We start from the raw sequence: 22,413 nt of genomic DNA on the forward strand, positions 1-22,413 counted from the left end.
GACTCGATTCCGGGAAGCCAGGATCAGGCCCTGAGCCAAAGGCAGACATTCAACCGCTGAGCCACCCAGGCGTCCGTAAGTCAGCTTTAAAATTTTTGTTTTTAATTTGAGAGAGAGCACGAGCAGGGAGAGCAGCAGAGTGAGAGGGAGAAGCAGACTCTCTGGCTGAGCAGGGAGCCCGATGTGGGGCTTGATCCCAGAACCCAGACATCATCACCTGAGCTGAAGGCAGATGCATAACTGACTGAGCCATCCAGGCACCTGCTAAATCAGCTTTTAGATTGCCCTTCCAACTAAATAAACTTTTAAATTTCTCTGTGCTTAGAACTTCTTAAGTGGTTGAATTCTGCAAACAGAGGACAGGGTGGTGTGTATTCCAGTAGGAAAAATAACATAAGCCAAAAGAGATGAGCCAACAGTTGTTGAGCATTTACCATGTACCAAGTGCCTTCCATGCATTATGATCCTCAGCACAACCTGGCAAGGTGGGGACTGTTATCATCCCATTTCTCAGATGGAGAAACTGAGACTCAGGTGTTGTCACTTGCCAAGTTATGTAGCTAATAGGCTTGTAACCACAGTGCACTATGACAAGGGCAGTGTGTTAGCTGCCTGTGGCCACTGTGACAAATGACTACAAACTTGGGAGCTTGAAACAACAGAAATTTACTCTCTACAGTCTGGTCTACACCCTGGGAAGGCTTCTGGGGGAAATTCTTCCTTGTTCTTCTAGCTTCTGGTGATTCCTGGTGTTTCTTGGCTTGTGGCTATGTCACTAGTCTGTCTCTGTCTTCTCATGCCTTCTTCCTTACTGTCTCTGTTCAAATCCCCCTCTTTTTTCTCTTACAAAGACACCAGTCATGGGGCATCTGGGTGGCATATTCGGTTAAGCATCAGCCTCTTGGTTTTGGCTCAGGTCATGATCTCAGGGTCATGAGATTGAACCCTGCCTTGGACTCCATGCTGAGTTTGGAATCTGCTTGGGACTCCCTTCCTCCCCCTCCTCCCCTGCGCCCCCTCTCCTGTGCAAGCGTGCGTGTGCTTTCTCTGTCCAATAGATAAATACATCTTAGAAAAAAAAAGATACCAGTCACTGGATTTTGTACCCTAAATCCAGGATAATTTCATCTGATATTCTCCACTAATTACATCTGCAAAGAACTTTTTCCAAGTAAGGTCATATTCATAGGCACCAGGGATTAGGATTTGAACATACCCGCTTGAGAGATCTAGTCCAATCCCATACAGATAAGTGTTTACAGGCAGGCATGGGATGGTTGGCTGGGGCGGAGGCAAGGATCTTGGGCGTTCCAGAGTGCATGACGCCCAGTTACCTGTGGTATGGGGAGGACCCCTCAGTCTACTGGGCTCCCCAGAAGAGCAGCATGAGCTGCTCCGTGCCTTGTTACTCTTCCTTTATCTGTTGGTTTGGTTGGTGGTTAGTGATTCTTTCCTGATGCCTGCCTCTTCTTTATTATCATTAATTATTATTAACACCCCATCCTAAGGAGCAGTGGGGCCTGAATCCATTTCGCTAATTAAGTCCACAGAGAGAGTTGACATAAGAGGGAGCAGAGGCCCAGTACATCCGTTGTCTGTGGTTATCTTGTTGGGTCAAAAGCAAGGCAGTTTTCAACAGAAAGGGCCTCGTAGCCTCCATCTTTCTCTTTTAGAAAGCCTGCCCTGGGCTCTCCTACGCGAGAGGTTTATGGGATGTAATGCAGAGGGCCCTGGGCTGGTCCTGGCACCTGGTTTCCTAGTCTCTGCTTCCAGGAGTCCCAGGGAGTGTATGAATTCTGGCGGAGCCTAGCGATGCCAGTGACATGATTCTCTTCAGCACAATTTATTTCTCAGAGAGACAATCTCCAATTAGAATAATCTCTTCTTGTAGCTTGTCAAAAAATGCAAATACTTCCCTGTGCGACAGAACCGTAAGCGCCTCCTGGTGGCCACCACGGGCCATTGAGGGGATTTGCTTCCTGCAGGGATTGTGTGTGTGAGATGCCCACTCCAGAGTACTTGGGGAGGTATTTATTAATTATTATTATTTTTATTTATTTATTTAATGACTTTTTTTTTAAGTGAAAAGGAAGCTGGGCATGGAGCCCAATGCGGGGCTTAAACTCATGACCTGATCAAGAAGAACTGAGCTGAGATCAAGAGTTGGACTCTTAGCCAACTGAGCCACCCAAGCACCCCCTCTATTAATTTTTAATTATTATTTATCATTAATAATATGTTTATTATTAATAACACTTACACCTTCAGAAATAGCTTTTTGTAACCACATTCCTCCACAGAGACCTCACCTTGCTTGTGAGTTATGGACTCCAGCTCTGATATTGAAATGACAGGAAATCTTGAGACAGTTCAGAAACTCCAGGAAGACCAAGGCGAGTGGACATTATTTTCAGTCTTACACAGAGAAGCGGTTGTATACTGGTAGCCTGTAACCCAGACTGGCCCACAGATACTGTTTGTTTGGCTCACATTTTTTCATTTTCATTTTGTTTTTTGTTTGTTTGTTTGTTTGGTTTGGTTTTGGTTTTGGCTTTTAAATTTTTCAACCAGTTGCCAATATTTAAGCAATTTAAAGTAAAACTCTGGATCTTTGATTTCTTCTGAAAAATCAGAGATTAGGTGGAGCTTTCATTCCCACAAAAGGTTAGTAGGTTGGAAGGCAGCATTTGCTACCTTTATTTATTTGTTTTCTAAGAGATTTTCTTTCTTTCTTTGACAGACACCATGAGAGTACAAGCAGAGGGAGCAGCAGAAGGAGAGGGAGAAGCAGGCTCCCCACTGAGCAGGGACCTTGAAGCAGGGCTTGATCCCAGGACCCCAAGATCATGACCTGAGCCAAAGGCAGACACTTAACTGACTGAGCTGCCCAGGTGTCCTGCATTTGCCCTTTTTAAACTAGGCCTGCATGCCTGGGTGGCTCAGTGGCTGAGCGCCTGCCTTCGGCCCAGGGCGTGATCCTGGAGACCCAGGATCGAGTCCCACATCGGGCTCCCGGCATGGAGCCTGCTTCTCCCTCTGCCTGTGTCTCTGCCTCTCTCTCTGTGTCTCTCATGAATAAATAAATAAAAAAGAAAAAGATTCTATTCATCTAATCACGAGAAACACACAGAGAGAGAGAGGCAGAGACACAGGCAGAGGGAGAAGCAGGCTCCATGCCGGGAGCCCGATGTGGGACTCGATCCTGGGTCTCCAGGATCACGCCCTGGGCCGAAGGCAGGCGCTCAGCCACTGAGCCACCCAGGCGTCCCTAGAATCTTTAAAACAACAACAACAACAACAACAACAACAACAACAAAACCCTGATGTATTGTAGAAGAGGGTGTGAAATTCATGTGGATTATTAAGAACCATGAAATGTCAACAAAATTTTATGCTTATTCAAGCCCACATTGGGCATACGTGGGTCTTCCCTTTTGTGATTGGGGCAAACTTTGAAAAATGCTTTGTAGAGTTAGTGGCTGAATTAGTTCTCTGTCTTGCGAGGAATAGGCGAGGATGACTCACTTCTGTATTTGTTAATTGGATGGTGAATGTGAGCCCAGATTGTCTCCTAGGTGTTGTATTTTTTTAATAATGGAGTATAGAAAAAAAATAGAAAAAAAATAATGGAGTATAGATCAGCTCCAGAGGTTGCTGGAATGGTATACTGAGGCTTTATCACCCAGTGTTACTAACTGGGCTTATAGTTAGATGGATCTGGTCAGTGTCAGGATCTATCACCTCCCAGACCCAGATGTGTGACCTTGGGCAAATCAAATAACCCCTCTGCACTTCAGTTTCTGCTTTTGTGAAAGGGAGAGAATCAGCTCTATCCCACAGAGGGAATTAGTTCAGAGCAAGCACCCAATAAATGCTCCAAAGAATGGTAGTAAAATCACACCTCACTTCATGGAGTAAAGTCAAGGTTAGTGATATCACTGTTCTAAGCTGTGGCTTCCTCAAGGTCATACAGTCTGCAAGTTGTAAAACTTGAACCCAGGTCTTCAGACTCTAGAATCAGTGTTGTCAAAGGCATAACAGTAATGGCTTAACTAGTGAGATGTCAGGTCTCCTGTGGGTAATTTTTAGAACTTCTGAGTCCATTCCTTAGAAAGAGACTGCTTTGCTCCATTCTCTCCTCCCTTTTTAAAAAAATTGTGGTAAGGGCAGGGCACCTGGCTGGCTCAGTTGGAAGAGCCTGTGACTCTTGATTTCAGGGTCATGAGTTATAGTCCCATGTTGGGTGTAGAGATTACTTAAATAAAAATAAAACACACACAAAATTTTTTAAAATTGTAGCCAATTATACATAACATATAATTTATTATTTTAACCATTTTTAAGTGTCTAGTTCAGTGGCATTTTTTTTAAGATTTTATTTATTCATGAGAGACACACAGAGAGGAGAGAGAGAGAGAGAGAGAGGCAGAGACACAGGCAGAGGGAGAAGCAGGCTCCATTCAGGGAGCCTGACCTGGGACTCGATCCCGGGTCTCCAGGATCAGGCCCTGGACTGAAGGCGGTGCTAAACCGCTGAGCCACCGGGGCTACCCGAGTTCAGTGGCATTAAGTATATTCACCCTGTTGTGCAGCCATCACCACCATGCATTAAACAACTCCCTGCTTCTCCCTCCCTCAGCCACTGGCAGCCACTACTCTGTTTTATGCTTGTATGACTCTGACTACATTAGGCACCTCATATAAGTGGAATCATGCACTATTTGGCCTTTTGTGTCTGGCTTATTTCACTCAACAGAATATCCTCCAGTCCATCCACATTACAGTATGTGTCATGATTTCCTTCCTTTTTCGGGCAGAGTAATATTCTCTTGTGTGGATAGATCACATATTATTTATCCATCCATCCACACTGATGGACGCTTAGGTTGTTTTCAAGTATCATTTGGCTGTTGTGAGTCATATTGCTAGGAACGTGGCCCCCTCTCTTCTTGAAGGTTAAGGTTGAGTAACACCATAGTTAGAGCACAGGTTGTGAAAAGGCAGGGTCTCCACCCTCTACCGGCTGAGTGGTCTTGGACTGTTCTCGCACGCCCTAGGCCCCAGTATTCTCATCTGGAAATGATGGTGGTCCATCTCACAGTGGGGTCAAGGGGGTTGGATGAGATAGTAGATATGGCGTTTTTATCTTGGTGCCCAGCACAGAGCAAGCACTCACTACATCCTACTTTTATATATTCATTTGACGACATATGTGGTGTCTGCCTCCTGATGGTTCCATTTAACTTCTCACCTAGCCAGTCCCACCTACCTTGTGTGGTGGACCAAGTGGGAATGGCTCACTTGGGTGCATGTACTAATGGGTGCAATGCCTCTATTTAATTCAAAACCAAAACTGATAAATTCATCGGCTTTTTATCCTCATTGGGAATTGGCAATTCTAAACAATGTCAGTGATGAAACACTCCTCCCCCCAGGCATGGATCCTTCCCACTGCCCCAAACATTCGATAGCATCTTTCATGCCCCATGTGAGGTCCACACTGGAGCTGAATCATGCTTATATTCTTGGTTCCCTTATATTGTATTTCTTGTTAAATATGCTACATCCATGTTAGAAAAATTGGCAGCCTAATAATCCCATTGTCCTTTATGGCAGCTGTTACTACTGTCTGATTGACATTTTAGGGGGCACCTGAGTGGCTCAGTCGGTTGAATGTCCGACTCTTGATCTCCACTCAGGTCTTGATCTTGGGGTTGTGAGTTCAAGTCCCACGTTGGGTTCCATGCTCGAGCCTACTTAAAAAAAATTGCTTCTTATGATAGGACTTTACGTTTCAGAATGGTGTTAGATGGACAGGAAAATTCAGATACTACAGAGAGTTTCCACTTATCCACCCCCCACCCTGCCCCAGTTTACTCTAGGATTAACATGGTATATTAGTGGAGTACATTGGTTACAATTAATCTAACATTGATACATTATTACTACTAACTAAAGTTTAGAGTTTATTCACATTTCCTGAGTTTTTACCAAGTGTTGTATATCTATTTCAGGGTCCCACCCATGATAGCCCTGTGTATTTGTAATGTCTCCTTAGGGCTCCTCTTGGCTGTGATGGTTTCTCAGACCTTTTTTGGTTGTTGTTTTTTTACTTTAACAGATTTGAGGAATACTGGTCAAGGATTTTGTAGAAAATCCCTCTTTGGGGATTTGTGGTTTTATTATTTTTTTAAGTTATTTACTTGAGGCTTAGTGTAGGTTAGTCATTGTGCAAGATGAGGGATATAGCAGTGAACCGAGACGTTTATAAACAGCATTTATAAATCAGTGACATTGATACTGGACTTGAAGAGAGCTATATGGACTGAGAATTGAACCCAGACAGCCCCGAGTTTGACTCTTGATCACTGTCGTATTTGCTACCTCCCATGGGCAGAGGAAAGTTCTGCAGGTGGATTTGGCGTAGTAGGCACATTTTGAAAAATGTGGTAACCACAGGATGATGAGAAAACTAAGACAATAGAATAAATAAGAAGTAAGTTGGATTCATTTCCGGTGAATAGATTAGGGAAAGTGAGTTAAAATAATCTCTTTTTTTAAGTTAAAATAATCTTTATCTACATTTCTCTTTTGAACTCTTCTGCTCTTCCTATTAAGTTCTACTGTGCAACTTTTTCTGTTTTTAGATGGTCCTGCAGGAATGTTTTTGTGCAATCCAAAAATTAATGGTCAAAGTCAGGATAGCCCAGTGGCAGATCTGTCTATCCCTTAATGCTTTTTCATGGCACACTGTGGATGCAATAAAAAAAACCGATGTGTGAAGTGGTCATGGGGTGGGAAGTCTGGTGCCAGAGAGTGGGGTTCAGGGGCTCTATCCTCCTGGTCTGGGCCAGGATCCAAGTCCTTTGAGTCTTTCTGAGCCTTGATTGCCTCACCTCTAAAGGATAACTCCGTGGAGTAGCAACACATGGATGAAGTTCTAAAATGAGCCACCACATTAGGACAAAATCTGGTAGAGTCAGAATTACCCTTGAAAAGTCTTCAAACTACCCACAAAGATGTGAACACAGTGTGCCGTGTGGAAGACCCTCACACAAGCTGGGAATATGTCTCACAGCCCACTTTTCTGCCAGCATTTGGTCAGATGACTCCATCCTTGGTTAAATCAGATGAAGGATCTACTTGTATTTATGGCCCACGTTGTAATAAGCGATGACATGTCTTTACATGCCAAGATTAGAAGAAACATGGCTTGCTGGCCGATGGAAGAAAAGCGATCTCACAGGTGTCAAGACCTTGTGTTTGGTTTTGGTTTTTGTTTCTCTGCATACATAGTTGAGTTTATGTACCTTAGGGCATTGTAGTGCACCACCCAGCGCACTTCCAGTGTACTCGGTAAGGATTGAATGAGATTGTATGCATGAGAGTCCATGGTGCTCTAGACAAATGTTTGATTATCATAAATGTGATCAGTGAGCAATATATTCATGGTAGTCATAAGGAGGTGTGTGATATGCTTTTTAAAAAAATTTTGGAAAGGAGGATATTGCATGTCTTGTGGCATCTGAGGAAGCCCGGTGACTTGATTTCTACTGAGTCTGTGTTTGGTGATTGACTCTATAGAGGGCTCTGTCTTTTATTGGGTTAGGTTTGGTCTTAGCCTCCTTCAGGGACCTCCCCTCTACTGTGGGCTAATATGGCTCCTTTGTTTGGCCACAGAATGTCCTGAAGGAGCACGCGGATGACGACCCCAGTCTGGCCATCACTGGGGTCCCTGTAGTCACTTGGCCAAAGAAGACTCCAAAGGTAAGACACAGATCGCCCGCAGCTGGGATACCAATCCCACTGCCTTTCACATCTTCTGTAAGATGAATGTTGGCAGCTTTGCAGTGAAGACTCCTGGCAGAAGGCACCCTAATTAAGATGAATGGTTTTGGTGATTTGTCCATTCCAAGTTTTTGTTTTTCAGGCAGTGCCCTCTGGTGGTCACTCAGAAAACTGTGGGGCAAGTGATGCCTCACTTTTCCCTATCCTTAGGTGACTTCTATCCCTTCTTCCCTCTCTCCTTTCTTTTCTTCTTTCCTTCTCTTTTTCCTCCAGGTGCGTCAAGGGCTGTTCCCTTTCTTTTGAAAGTTAACTTTTTTTCTCTTTTAAAACTGATTGATGCTCACCATGAAGATGTCTAATCAAGTAGGAAAGTACAAAGACGCTGGGGGGAACGAGAATAACATCACTGAGTACTTACCAGGAGCAGGTGGCTTTACCTCGTTGTCTGCATCCCTCACCTTTCTTAGACTCCAATAACCCTGTGAGGCAGACACTTGCGATTCTCATTTTACAGATAAGGAAACTGAGGCTGGCAAAGGTCAAATCAATTGTGAGGGCTCTTGGTAGAGCCGAGGGCAAGATGACTAGTTTATGTGACAGCAGAGACTAAACTGTTAACCAGTATCCATCTCGAGTCCACTATCCAGAGAAAACCAGTCTTCTTCCACAGTCTATGCTAGGGTGGGACATGTATGTATCAATCCATTTGTCCACACTTAGCCTCACCACTTTCTTAGGCAAGTTATAGAAACTCCCTGAACCTTACTTTCCTTGTCTGTAAAATAGGGTTATAGTAGCACCTACTTCAAATGTTGTGACTGGATGAGACACTAGATGAGACACTAGATGAGACAATGCATTGTTGAATTTGTTTCTGGTTAACTATAAAAAGAAAAAATAGAACAATGCATGCAAAGTTCTTAGGACAAGGACTGACCAGTAGTGAGTGCTCTTTAAATGTTAGTTTTAACTTAAGCAGCCTCTTCACTGATGGATGTTTTTTCTGATTTTTTTTTTCTGTCATGGGAAACATTTAGAGGAACATTCTAAATCTGTGCTGTCCAGAATGGTAGCTGCTAGCTCTATGGCTTTTGAGCACTTGAAATATGGCAAGCCCAAATTGAGATGTGCCAGAAGTATAAAATACGCAGCAGGTTTCAAAGCCTTACTGCAAAGAACACTGTAAAATTTTACTTGTTAATTCTTTTTTTTTTTTTTAAGATTTTATTTATTTATTCATGAGAGATACACAGAGAGAGAGAGAGGCAGAGACACAGACAGAGGGAGAAGCAGGCTCCATGCAGGGAGCCTGACGTGGGACTCGATCCCTGGTCTCCAGGATCACACCCTGGACTGAAGGCGGTGCTAAACCGCTGAGCCCCCCAGGCTGCCCGTTAATTATTCTTTTTGAAAAATTTTGTTTATTTATTCATGAGAGACACAAAGAGAGAGGCAGAGACACAGACAAAGGAGGAAGGAGGCACCATGCAGGGAGCCTGATGCAGGACTCCATCCCAGGACCCCAGGATCATGCCCTGGGCCAAAGGCAGACACTCAACCACTGAGCCACCCATGCATCCCGCTCATTAATTAATTTTTTGTATTGATTGCAGTTGAAATTAGGGTTGTTGGATTTTAAAAAGGATGCCTATTTAAATTTGAATTTCAGGTAAACAAGTAAAACTTTTAAGTATAAGTACAGCCCACATATCACATGGGATACACTTACACTGAAAAAGATTATTCATTGTTCATCTGAAATTTAACTGGGTATACTATATTTTTATTTGCTACATCTGGCAACTCTAGTTGAAATGATAGTATTTTGGATATATTGGTTAGACAAAATGGATTATGAATATTAATTTCAGCTTTTTCTTTTTGCCTTTTTAAATGTGGCTACAAAAAATGTAAATGTACATGTGTGGCTCACTTTATATTTCTGTTGGACATTGATGTTCTGGGTTATTCCTTCCACCTTTGTTTGATTATCTTCTCAGGGTATATTCCTAAATGTGGAATTGCTGGGGAGAAGGAATCCCTATTACTTCTGATTCTCTTTGAAGCTTAGTGGGAATTTAGGTGATGATAGAAACAAAAAAGGGATTTGCCTTCATAGCTCCTGCCTTTTGTATCTCGATCTGTAGGAGCATATGGGGTTTTAATGTTTGCTTTCCTCTACATGGGCAATAAATACAACTGCCATTTCTGAGACCACAAACTGTACTTGCAAACATAGCACCTTGCAGCAACCCAGCCAGGCCCCATGACTACTCTGAACCTGAAGAGGAAACCGTGGCTTTGCCTCACTGCCTGCTTCCCTCTCAGGGGAAGATGCTCTGGGGGAGAGATCAGGGTTTGCAGAACACAGGCTTTTAAAAAACAAACTTGCCACTACCCACTATAATCTCAGAATTAATGGAGGAGTCCAAGTGTGCTTCTCTGGAGGAAATCTACTACCAATGTGTCCTGTGCTCTGTGCCTGAGACCATCCAGTTTATACTGGAGAGGCCTATAGGCATTATTTTTTTTTTTTTAAGATTTTATTTATCTATTCATGAGAGACACAGAGAGAGAGGCAGAGACATAGGCAGCAAAAGAAGCAGGCTCCCTGCGGGGAGCTTGATGTAGAACTTGATCCCAGGACCCTAGGATCATGGTCTGAGCTGAAGGCAGATCCTCAACCCCTGAGCCACCGAGGTACCCCGAGGCTTATAGTCATTAAAAAAACAAACCAAACCAAAAATCATCAAGCCTCTGCCTCCTTCCTTCAAAGCGCTGGAAATTGGAAGCAGGCTCCTGGGGGGAGTAACCCTTATCTAAGATTTTCCTGGAGGATTGGTGTACAAGCACTGGTCTGTACACAAGGTCGTATGGCTCGTATCATCAAATCTGGAGAGGGGATAGACTGGAGCCTTAGGCTGATGAAGGGTGAAAGGAGAGCATTCACTATGTCACAATACTTTGGGGATACTAGTATGGGTTTTTTTTTTTTTTTTTTTTGACATCTTATAATAAAACAAATATAATTTGCTTACCATAAAGTTCTCTCACTTAACGTGTACAACTCACTTTTTAGTATATTCAGTATATTCAAAGAGTTATGCAACTATTCCACAATCTAATTTTAGAACATTTTCATACCCTCTGAAAGAAATCCCATCAGGTGTCAGTTCCCCCCCGCCCAACCCCTAAATCTTCCCCTTCCGCCAGTCCCCAGCAACCACTAATCTCTCTATCTCTATGGATTTGCCTGTTCTGGACATTTCACATAAATGGAATTATCCAATACCTGACCTTTTGTGACTGGCTTCTTTCACTTAGTATAATATTTTTAAGCTTCATCCACATTGTAGCATCTGTCAGTACTTCATTCCTTTTTATTTTTATTTTTTTAATTTTTTAATTTTAATTTTTAAAAAATATTTTATTTATTTATTCATGAGAGACACAGAGAGAAAGAGGCAGAGACACAGGCAGAGAGAGAAGCAGGCCCAATGCAGGAAGCCCGATGTGGGACTTGATCCCGGGTCTCCAGGATCATGCCCTGAGCTGAAGGCGGCACCACTGAGCCACCCGGGCTGCCCTTCATTCCTTTTTATGACCAAATAATATTCTACTGTGTGTATATACCATACTTCATTTATCCATTCACCAGCTGATGGACATTTGGGCTGTTCCTACCTTTTGGCTGTTGTGAATAATGATGCTGTGACATTTGTGCACAAGTATGTATATGGACACGTGTTTTCATTTCTTGGGTTGGCACATATGAAGTGGAATTGACTAATCATGTGGTAACCCTGTGTTTAGTTTTTTGAGGAATGGCCTGACTTTTCCGGGGTAGCCGCATCCTTTTACATTCCTACCAGCAATGTATGAGACTTTCAGTTTATACCTACATCTTTGCCAGTGCTTATTATCTGTCTTTTTTATGAGAGCCATTGTAGCACCGTCTTTTTCTTTTCAACTTGCTTTAGGATTTCTCAAACTCATTTAAGTTTATCCTGATTTTGCAAGGGCTGCCATCACAAAGTACCACAAACTGTGTGTGTGGCTTCCAGGACAGATGTTCATTTTCTCATAGTTCTGGAGGCCAGAGGTCTGAGAACAAGATGTCAGTTGGCATGATCTATTTCTTCTGGGGACTGTCTTCTGGGCTTGTTGATAGCCGTTGTCTCTGTGTATCATCACATGGTTTGTCGTCTGTGTGTCTGTGTTCTAATCTCCTCTTAGAAGACACCAGTCATGCTGAATCAGGACCCACCCTAATGACCCCATTTTAACTTCATTACTTCCTCTTTTCTTTTAAGATTTTATTTATTTATTCATGAGAGATACAGAGAGAGGCAGAGACATAGGCAGAAAGAGAAGCAGGCTCATGCAGGGAGTCTGATGTGGGACTCGATCCCAGGACCCCGGTATCACGACCTGAGCCAAAGGCAGACACTCAACCACTGAACCACCCAGGCATCCCTAACTTCGTTACTTCTTGAAAGACTTTATCCCCAGCTACTCACATTCCAAGGTGTATGGGGGTTAGGGCTTTCATGTAAGAATTTGGTATGTGTGGGGAGGTGGGGGATACTATTCAACTCATAGTGTTTACCGTACATTATTTTAGAGCCATAAAAAGATGTAAATAATGTAATAATGTATACCATGGCCCCCTACTCAGCTCTAGAAATAAATTATTGCCGGTACAGCCAAAACCCCCTGAGTACTCCTCCTCAATGTAGGCATCAATCTTTAGATGTCTTTTTTATCTCTTATTTGATCCTTACAACGATGCTGGGAAGTGTGGATAGTGTTATCTCTGGGTGCAGTTGAGACTGGGAACTCAGAGAGGGACACAGGTATGCCTTGGGCCACACAGCTTGTGAATAATGAGGCTTTAATCCCTAGATCTGAGGAACTCAGTGAAATGTGGTGGTGGTGGTGGGGGAGGCATGCCGTTATATGTAAGCATTTCCTGGCTGGTGGGGTTAAAAAGTTAACAGGAAAAGGAGAAGTTAAGTGAACGACTGACTGCCTGGGCCGCCCAGGGTCTCTCTGTTCCCAGGTTTGCAGTCGGCTTGCTCCCAATTTCATGTGGGTTGGGTTGAAAGATCAAGGGTGCTCGTTGAGGCTGTCAGGATGCGAGGTAGGGAGCGGTACTGGGTCTGGGTCAGGTTACTTAACAAGTAATTAATGCTAAATGATGATGAGCAAGAAATGCTTTGATCTCCTACCTTGCCTCCTGGAGAACAAAGTCCTTTTCTGGAACTGATTAGGTGTCGTGAGGTCATTTCTGATGCCGCGTCTTTCAAATCAAAGATGCTACTGAACCACCATTCGTCATCATTCACCCGATTGGCTCTTTCCACCAGTGGTGATAGATTTGTTTTGATCTGTCTACACTCTGGCTGCTTTCTTTTATGACCAGGTGGCAGGATTTGGGGGGCCTGTCTGTGACCTTAGAACCAAGCCAAGGGAACTTTGCTTATTTGAGGCCCGACCTCTGACCTCAGCCTTATTAGCAAGTTGACCTTCTGCTCAGCAGCCAGAAGGCTAGCTTGCTGGTCCCTTCACAAAGAGGGAAATTGAGGAAACCAGGGGGGGGGGGGGGGGGGGGGGGGGGGGGGGGGGGAGGGAGGCGGGAGACTGAGCCACAGCTGCCTCTGGAAAAGTGAGCCTGTCGATGCATCCTGTTCTTATTCTTAATCCATTACCGCTAGGGGCCAAACCGGGCTGCCACTTGAATTTCAATTATTGGCAGTTTTTCTGGAGAATAGGAGCAGAGGCTGAACTATGTATGAATAAGTGCCCTGATGGGGGACATGGGACAGCCCTTCTCAGTTAATGGATCAGCTTCCTTTCAGGGACATTATGGGGCACACAGGAACCACAGCAGGAAGTGACACACACACACGCACCCCTGATGTATGTGTTCCCCTTCGTTCTACTTACTCTGTCTCTCTTCCCCTTCCTCTGCAGTTTCTCATTTAGATCTGGAAGGCCTGAAAAGTGTGGGGTCCCTTTGGAGTGACACACAGCCTTTACCTGAAGGAGAGGCACATAATTCACTAAAAAGAGGCCCCATGTACTTCCTGTTCTTTCTCTGCTCTGGTCTCAATTCCTGTCACCCCTGGAGTAATTAGGTTGAGGAAGAGGAGGAGGAGGATGACGATAATGAAGACCTTTCATTGTTGCCTTCTTGGGCCCAGGTAGTTTCCCAGAAAGGCATCGTGGTCTGATGAGAGCCGGTCCTCAGGCCAGCGGCATTAGCTTTACCTGGGGAACTTGTCTAAAAAATAAAATACAGCTTCCTGAGCCTGGTCTGGGACACTGAGATTTAGTAGGTTTGGTATGGGGCCCAGGAGTCTACACTTTCTTGACATTTGTTGGGTAATTCTCATGCATGACTAGGGTGGGCTCTGGAGTCAGACGCACCTGGGGATTGAACCCTGGCTTTGCCACAAACTAGCTGTGTGGCTGTGGGCACATCTGAGCCTCATAAAAAGGGGCTCATAATGCCTTTCCTGCAGAGTTGCTGTGAGATGCTGTCTCTAAAAGACCTCAATAGTAGGCCATTAGTCAGTGATAGCTATTGTAATTTTTTATAATTGTGGTTTACAAGTAAAGGACGACCCTGAATCAGCCCTCTCAGAAGGCGATGCTCTCTAAGAAATAGAGGATGCAGAAGGAAGGGACTGGAGCAGGGGAGGGGGGTGAATAGTTGAGAGACATTTCCCATCCTTCAGTTATTGTTGGCTGGTGCAAAAACTTAATCTCAAGCAAAGACCCTCATGGCTTCACCTCCCCAAAGTAGTCATGGCTGAATGGAAATGACTGGTTCAAGAAAGTGCTTCTCCTCCTGCATCTCTTCCTCTCTCCCCCAAATGGAGTCCTAGTTGTTGTGGTGACCATTGCCTTAGACTGTGCCCCTGAGGGTTTGAAGCTGCTGAGACCACAGGCTTTGCTCCTGGGCCAGGGTAGGAGTTGGGGGTATCTAGTCCTTCCAGCTTCCTGAGAGCAGGTAAAGTCCAGAGGAGAGCAGCCTCTGAGAGTGGGCATGTGTAATGCCCACAGGCAGGGAGGAGACCAGCAGTGGGAGCGCTGGCACTAGCAGTGCAAAGAAAGACAAGAGAAGCGAGTGGATGGTGGGGAGGATACAGTGAGGGAAACCAAGGGAAAAACAATCTGGGGCCCTCGCTTGGAATCTCGACGGTTTTCCTCAGTGACAGCTGAGTCATTAGTAAAGTCCAACAGGTTCCCAGGAGCGCAGCAACAAAACCTGTGATCAAAGAATATCCACAGATGTGGCCTGCTTGCTCTGAAAAGTGCTGTATACAACATCAGTAAACAGCAAGATCCAACTCAAAGAAAACCATCAACAGTGAAGTTGGGACCCAGGTCTCTGGACCAGCTTTTATGAGCTCCATTTCCAAATTTGTTAGTGGCTGAACCTATATGATGTGGTACCTTCTGGTGAGCCAACTGACAAGGATCCATCAGAGCCCTCTGATGGTGGAGTGGAATGGAGGGCTTTTTGGTGGAGTGAACCCAAACAGATGGTAGAAGTTTCTAGACTCATACCACACATGAGACCTAGAAAGGACAGAACTGTGACTTTACCTGCTGGCTTTTTGTAGGTAAGAGTTCTGACTTCTCCCCATGTCTTCACATTCTTTCTTGGCTCTGTACATGCCCAGGTCTAAATTGCCTTTCTATAAGGACACCAGTCATTACTGAATTAGGGCCCTAATAGCCCCATTTTAATCAAATCACTTTGGTAAAGACCCTGTATCACATTCTGAGGTCCCAGGGTAAGGGGTGGATAGTACCTCACTGTATGAATTTTGGGGCAGATACAATTCAGACTGTAAACTTGAGTTGAGCCTTCACTAAATCTCCATCTTCTTTGAATCGTGTCCCAGATCCTTGACCTGGCCTGGAGTGCCCAAGTCTTCAGCTGTGGTTCTACCTTAAAATCTTTAAGATTTTCTCTCATCTGCTCAACATTGCAGGGGAACTGAATGACTCCATATTTTCCAATTACTTGGTCTTTACTCTTGCTACTCCCCTTCTAGAAATGCCCTTCTTATTTCCCCTGTGCGTAAAATTTCCACCTCTGAGCCCAACCAAGCCCCCTTTTTCACCAGGAAGCTTCCCGGGCTGGATGTTCAGCCAGATAGTTGTATCTCCAGAGCCCCCCACTTCAGCCTTCTCTGGCCTGTTGGCCTATTCCGTGGGCTGTACCAAAGGGCTTTCTTGTCTCTCTGGCTTCTAATTTGGCTCAGCCAAAGAGAAGTGACCAGCAGGAGATGAGAATGTGGGAGGAGAAAGAGGTTGGGGTATTTGGGATACCTCGTGGGATCATGGCAGGTTGTCTGTTTCTTTCTTTTGAAGGCCACGATTCCTATTTTGTGGCCTTCTCCAGTTTTCTTTCGGCATTTCCAGTAACTGGCCCATCCTGTAGCCCATCAGCCAAAGGGAGGTAATGGCTTGTGGCTGTCACCAGACTCAGGGTGTAACACTGAGCCTTGTAGGTTTCCCTAACCCTACTTACGCTCTGTAAATTGAGTCTCTGTTAAACTCTCCTCCATGACCTGGTGTGAGGCTGCCAGGGTGCCATCCATTGCCTGCCAAGATCCTGACGGCTATACTTCCCCGTCTTTCTTTCCATTGGACATCTACATTCTACTCTGCATTTTGTGGCTTCCACTGGCTTCTTGAAACTGGAGCTCATCTTATTAATATTTCCTTCCCCATTTTTGTATCCTATTATGCACGATTGCTCCTAGATAGCAAGGGCTCAGGAAATGTTTGTTGAATGAATGAACTCAATCACAAGGTTTTCCCAGCTTTTCTAAAAGATAAAATTGGACTCAATCCATTTCAGGCTCTTGGCTGGCTTTCTTTTACCTGCGTCTCTTTGGTGAGAATGTGGATCTCTCCTTAATGTAACTGCTATGTCCCAGTCCCAGCTAACTGTCGAAAGAATGCTAAATGGAATGTTCAGGGCTCCTGGGTGCTCTTGGACCCTTTTGTCCCTCAGATTTAAGCATCCTTCTTTATCCCACCGGACTTAGAAATCACCTGGAATTTCTCAGCCAACATCTATGTCATTTTAGATTCGCTTTATTGGAACTTTTAAGTCAGCGTTCAGCTGAAATAACCTGTAATTAAAGTCTGCACCAAGGATTTCTTTCTTAGTCTGATAACCTGCTCAGCTGTCTGTGTTAATAATGCCAAAGACAAATTCTTGGAAAGCAACTGAAATATTGCGGGCTCCTGCCTTCGGTGGGGTAATTAGAAAGCCAGGCAGGCACTGTAAGTGATTGCCTGCCATTATCATGGTTTTATTTCGGGAACAATGGCCTATCCTTCAGACTTTTCTTTTTGTCGAATGTCATCATATATTTCCCATTTTAAAGGAGGATACTTGATCATTGACATGAAGAATAAATTGTCATGCTCTTTTATTCTCTCCCCACCCCGACTCTGTAATTTGGCTTTGTTAGAAGGATGGATGTGTATGCTACCAAATGATGTTGTCAGGTAATACGTTCTCCAAATTTGGGTGATCTAGAGGGGGGGGGGAAGAGCACAAGTAGGTGAATACAGTTTAAATATGTGCATTGTTTAACTTTGCTTTTTGTTATAAAGGTGACAAGAGCAAGTGCATTTGTTGGGATGAGGGCAACTGTGTGTAATTATACAGGAGGAAGGTAGGCAAGAAGTGAACACTGTAGTAAAACTTGCTCTAAACCACTGACCTTCTTTACCAATGCATGTAAATAACTAAACAGCAAAAACACTTTTTTTTTTTTTTTTTTTTTTTTTTAGCAAAAACACTTTGAAGGAGTTGAGATCATATAGATTCATTTCTGTCTTGGTTAGTGTTTATGGGACAGGATGCTACCATGGAGTGGATCATTGGTTTGAGTGTTCCATATTGATTGACCTGTTCTTCAGGGAGAGGGTGTTTTTTATTTCTTTTTCTTTGATTTTTATCAAATTAAAAAAAAATTTAAATCCTCTATTCATGAGAGACAGAGAGAGGCAGAGACATAGGCAGAGGGAGAAGCAGGCTCCCCGTGGGGAACCCGATTCAGGAATCCATCCCAGGGCACCAGGATCACAACAAAGGGGATGCTCAACCACTGAGCCACCCAGGTGCCCTCATACTTTTTTTAATTGTGGGAAAACATATATAACATTAAATTGACTGTTTTAACCTTTTTTGGGCATACAGCTCAGTGGCATTAAGTATATCCACATTGTTATGCAACCCTCAGCCCTGTCCATTGCCAGTGCTTCTTTTGTCATCTGCAAGTAAAACTCTAAAGCCCTTAAAACAAAAAGTCCCTGTTCCTCCTCCCCTTGCCCCTGGCAACTACCCTTCTACTTACCGTTTCTATGAATTCTAGGTACCTCATGTTAGTGCAATCCGATAGCATTTGCCCTTTTGTGACTGGTTTATTTCACTCAGCATAATGTCCTCAAAGTTCATCCATATTGTAGCAGGTATTAGAGTCTCCCTCCTCTTTCACGCTGAACAGTATTTTATTTATTCATCCACCCATGGACACTTGTGTTGCTTCCACTTTTGATTACTGTGAATAATGCTGCTATGAACATGGATGTATAAACATCTTTTTGAGTCCTTACTTTCAGTTCTTTTAGATGTACACCCAGAACTGGAATTGCTGGGTCATATGGTAATTGTATGTTTAATTTTTGCAGAACTGCCATACCATTTTCCATAGCAGCTGCATCAATTTATACTCTTACCAAGGGTACACAAAGGGTTCCCGTGTCTCCACATCCTTGTGGAGTTGACAGTTGTAGCTTTCTGGTTTTGATAATAGATGTCCAATGGGTGTGAAGTGATGGGTGTTATTTCTTTTTAGCTCACTTTATTTTTATGGTGAAATATTCTATAGAAAGTTATGGGCATCAAGACATTCTGCCCCTAAATACTTAATACTTAATTGCATCTTTGAAAAAGAATAATGTTTTTCTACACAGCTGAAATCATGTGATTACATGTACCCAAATTTACAATTTCTTAATACCACCTAATGCCTGGTCATATTGAGATTTCCCAAATTATCCTTTGCAGATGCTTTATCCAAACCAGGCTCCCATCCAGAACCGTACATTAAATCTGTTTTTAATTCTCTTTCAATCGAGACCTTTCTCAGGACATTGATTTGTAGAGAAGACAGAACCATGTGTCTTGCAGAATATCCCACTATCAGCATTTGTCTGATTGCTTCCTTGTGGTATCATGTAGCTTTTCTCCCTATCTTTTGTAATTTTTGTACACTGGAAATTAGATCTAAAGGCTTGGTTAAAATTCAATATCATGGGTTGTGGATTAAGATGACGGTTGTCTGATACCCCATTATTCAGTTAGGTTTGTCCTTCTTTCCTGCAGAGAATAATCTGGAAGGGGAAACATTGACCTCTGCTTTGCTGCTTTCCTCCATCATTCACTGATGGTTTCAGTACCAGCTAGTCATTCTTTCCCGTATCAATAATTCTATCAGGAGATGAAAATAAAACTTTAAAGTTTATCATCCCTCCCTTGTGAATTAGCTGGCATTCCCATCCCCCAGTATTATTGAGAAATAATTGGCTTACATCACTAAGTTTTGTTTTGTTTTGTTTTTGTTTTTGTTTTTGTTTTTGTTTTTGTTTTTGCAGAGCATTCCCTCATCAGTTGGGGCTACCCTTAAACACAGTTCCTCCTGAAAGGACACTATGCGTGCTCAATTCTTTTCCTTTTAAATACCAATTTTCAAAGTAAGAAGTTGGTTTAATGGCCACTTCAAATGGTGACAGATAAGCTTGTCAGGCTTTTTCTATGTTGAGTGTCATGATACACATGGATTTTCATAGATCCGGGGGGCTTTTCGAGGCAAATTGGCCTGGTGGAGATGAGCCATTCTTTCAAGGAAAGCAAGAATGGTAAATGAAGAGAGGCCTATGGCTCTAGTCAAAGTGTGTGTGTGTGTGTGTGTGTGTGTGTGAGAGAGAGAGAGAGAGAGAGATCTCCTATCCCTACTTCCAGCCACACCAGCCATTATGTATTTGTATTCTCTAAACAAAAGGCATTAGAGTACCTAGTACCTACCACAAGAGCCAATCAGACCACCACCACCACCACCACCACCACCACGCCTGTTAGCCGCTCATTTAAGAGGTGATTCAACTCTCTGGTTTGGTTAGTTTCAACATGCCCCGCGGTTTAGGACTTATACATTTCCTAACCAGGTTACCTTTCAGGAATAGAAACTGAAGATCACTCTTAAGTGGTGGCAGGATAAAAAATATATATGAATGTATCCCACTGTATGGATATGCCACATTTTGGTCACCTGTTCATCAGTGGATGGAATTTGGGGGTTGTTTCCGCAGTTTGGTTGTTGTGAACAGAGCTGTTCATCAACAATGAACATAGTTTTACTCCTGTTTAGTCTCTTGTCTCTCTACTTTATCATCCTGTCTTGAGCAATCTTTGGATTTAGTCTTTTCCTTTGAAAATTTTGAAAACACAGAACTTTTTATCCTGATTCTCTAAGGTGCTTCTCTGGAGGATGGTGAGGCAGGTAATGGGACAGGTGCCTGGTTGGGAAGGAAACAAAGTGGGGAGAGTTGGTTTTGTTAAGAAAAATATTTTTAAGTTACGGAAATCTTGGTGGTAGGCCAGAATTATGCTCACATTTTATGTACTTTTAGCCCCTCCTATTCCACCCTCTCACCCCCTTCACTCCTCCACCCCCACCCCACCCCCACCTCCCAAGCCCCAGGGGAGAGGGGTTTGTAAAGGAAACTCATTTATTTTGTCCAAATTGAGTGCTCAGCCTTAGCCTGGATTTTTGTAGGGCAATGAATAGAGAAGGGAAGTAACTTCCTAAGGTCAGCGAATGAACTGGAAATGGGGTGGATGGCAGGAAAACATTTCTCAGATCAATGCCAATCACCTGTTAAATTAGTTAATCTTTTAAAAAAAAAATCCTGTACCTGGTCACAAATCTTCCAGTGAATGTAAATATTTGTTGGTTGATTTTTGGCAATGTAGAGAGACATTATTAGGAGAGGGACAATATTTAACAGAAAGCCCAATCTGTTTAAAGGACCCATATGACAAATATGCATGGGTTTTTGTTTTTGTTTGTATTCATGAGAGACATAGAGAGAGGCAGAGACATAGGCAGAGGGAGAAGCAGGCTCCCTGTGGAGAGCCTGTTGCAGGACTCGATCCCAGGACCCTGGGATCACGACCTGAGCCAAAGGCAGATGCTCAACCACTGAGCCACCCAGGCACCCCATATGCCTGTTTTGTTTTGTTTTTTTTTTTAAGATTTATCTATTTATTTATTCATGAGATACACACAGAGAGAGGGAGGCAGAGACACAGGCAGAGGGAGAAGCAGGTTCCATGCAAGGAGCCCGATGTGGGACTTGATCCTGGGTCTCCAGGATCACACCCTGGGCTGCAGGCGGCGCTAAACCGCTGTGCCACCGGGGCTGCCCTATGCCTGGTTTTTATTTTTATTTTTATTTTTTTTAAAGATTTTATTTATTTATTCATGAGAACACACAGAGAGGATTAAGAGAGAGAGGCAGAGACACAGGCAGAGGGAGAAGCAGGCTCCATGCAGGGAGCCCGACGTGGGACTCGATCCCAAGTCTCCAGGATCACGACCTGGGCTGAAGGCGGTGCTAAACCGCTGCGCCACCCGGGCTGCCCCTATGCCTGGTTTTTAAATGCTTGTGGAATCACTCTCCAGGGGGAAAATAGAAAGCAATTTAATAACATTAGTAATTTCCTCAACAGAAATCACAGTAGCCCTTGGTCGGTCACATGGACACTCCCTGAACTGTAGTTTTATCCAGCCAACCCTAGAATCAGCCCTAAGTTGCTATGTGACACAATGTAAAAATTCCTCTTATTTACATTTTATTACAAAAACTACTCTCCAAGAGACCTCCTTTCTCCACTAAGGGGGGAAAAGTCTATTGAGAGACAGAGAGACAAATGATAAAATATAGTAAAAGAACTGAAACATGCATTCTCTCTTGCTTAAAAAGTATAAATGATTACTTGCACTAGGAAGCTACTCTTCACATGCCTGTTCCATCATTTCTATTCCCTCCTTAGGGGCACGTTTACAAATGGGTTCCATTGGTTTAGGAGATTGCTGGCCAGTTACTGGTCTGGATTCAGAGACTCCATTCTCTTTCCCTGCCCTGATCCTCTGGGGGAATAACGTTCCCAAGCTTTAGCCATGCCCTTTCTGACATGGGCACAAGGGAAGGGGCCACATGCAGGACGGACCCTTATCCCCGGAAATGGGGATGGAGAGGATGGTTTCCTTCCTTTGACCTAAGCTCACTGCCTGTCTGGGCACTGGAGACAGTGTGCTATGCCCGTAGGTGGCTAATTCTGGGTACAATCTCTCAGCAAATCAGAGGTCATTCTTGATGTCTCATGATCTGATAGGCAGACCAGAAAATTAAATGACACTCAGAGAGAAAACAGGGAAGTGGGTGCCCACTGTGACTGAGGCTGATTGAGCTCCCATCTGTTTCTTTATTTTCTCACCAAAGTTCTGGATCCTCCTGGCT

The 22,413-nt window shown here is 43.7% G+C and overlaps 1 protein-coding gene across 18 annotated transcripts in view; it reads left to right on the forward strand.

Moving 5' to 3' along the window:
- KDM2B (lysine demethylase 2B) overlaps nt 1-22,413 on the forward strand; it is a 129,760-nt gene that overhangs the window by 73,890 nt on the left and 33,457 nt on the right. For all 18 annotated transcript variants that reach the window (XM_038574980.1, XM_038574986.1, XM_038574981.1 and 15 more), the window contains one exon: nt 7,681-7,767. In XM_038574980.1, the coding sequence (XP_038430908.1) occupies nt 7,681-7,767 (87 nt within the window). The remainder of the gene's footprint in view (nt 1-7,680; nt 7,768-22,413) is intronic.

This window comes from Canis lupus, chromosome 26 (assembly GCF_011100685.1).
Source record: "Canis lupus familiaris isolate Mischka breed German Shepherd chromosome 26, alternate assembly UU_Cfam_GSD_1.0, whole genome shotgun sequence".
Lineage (NCBI taxonomy): Eukaryota > Metazoa > Chordata > Mammalia > Carnivora > Canidae > Canis > Canis lupus.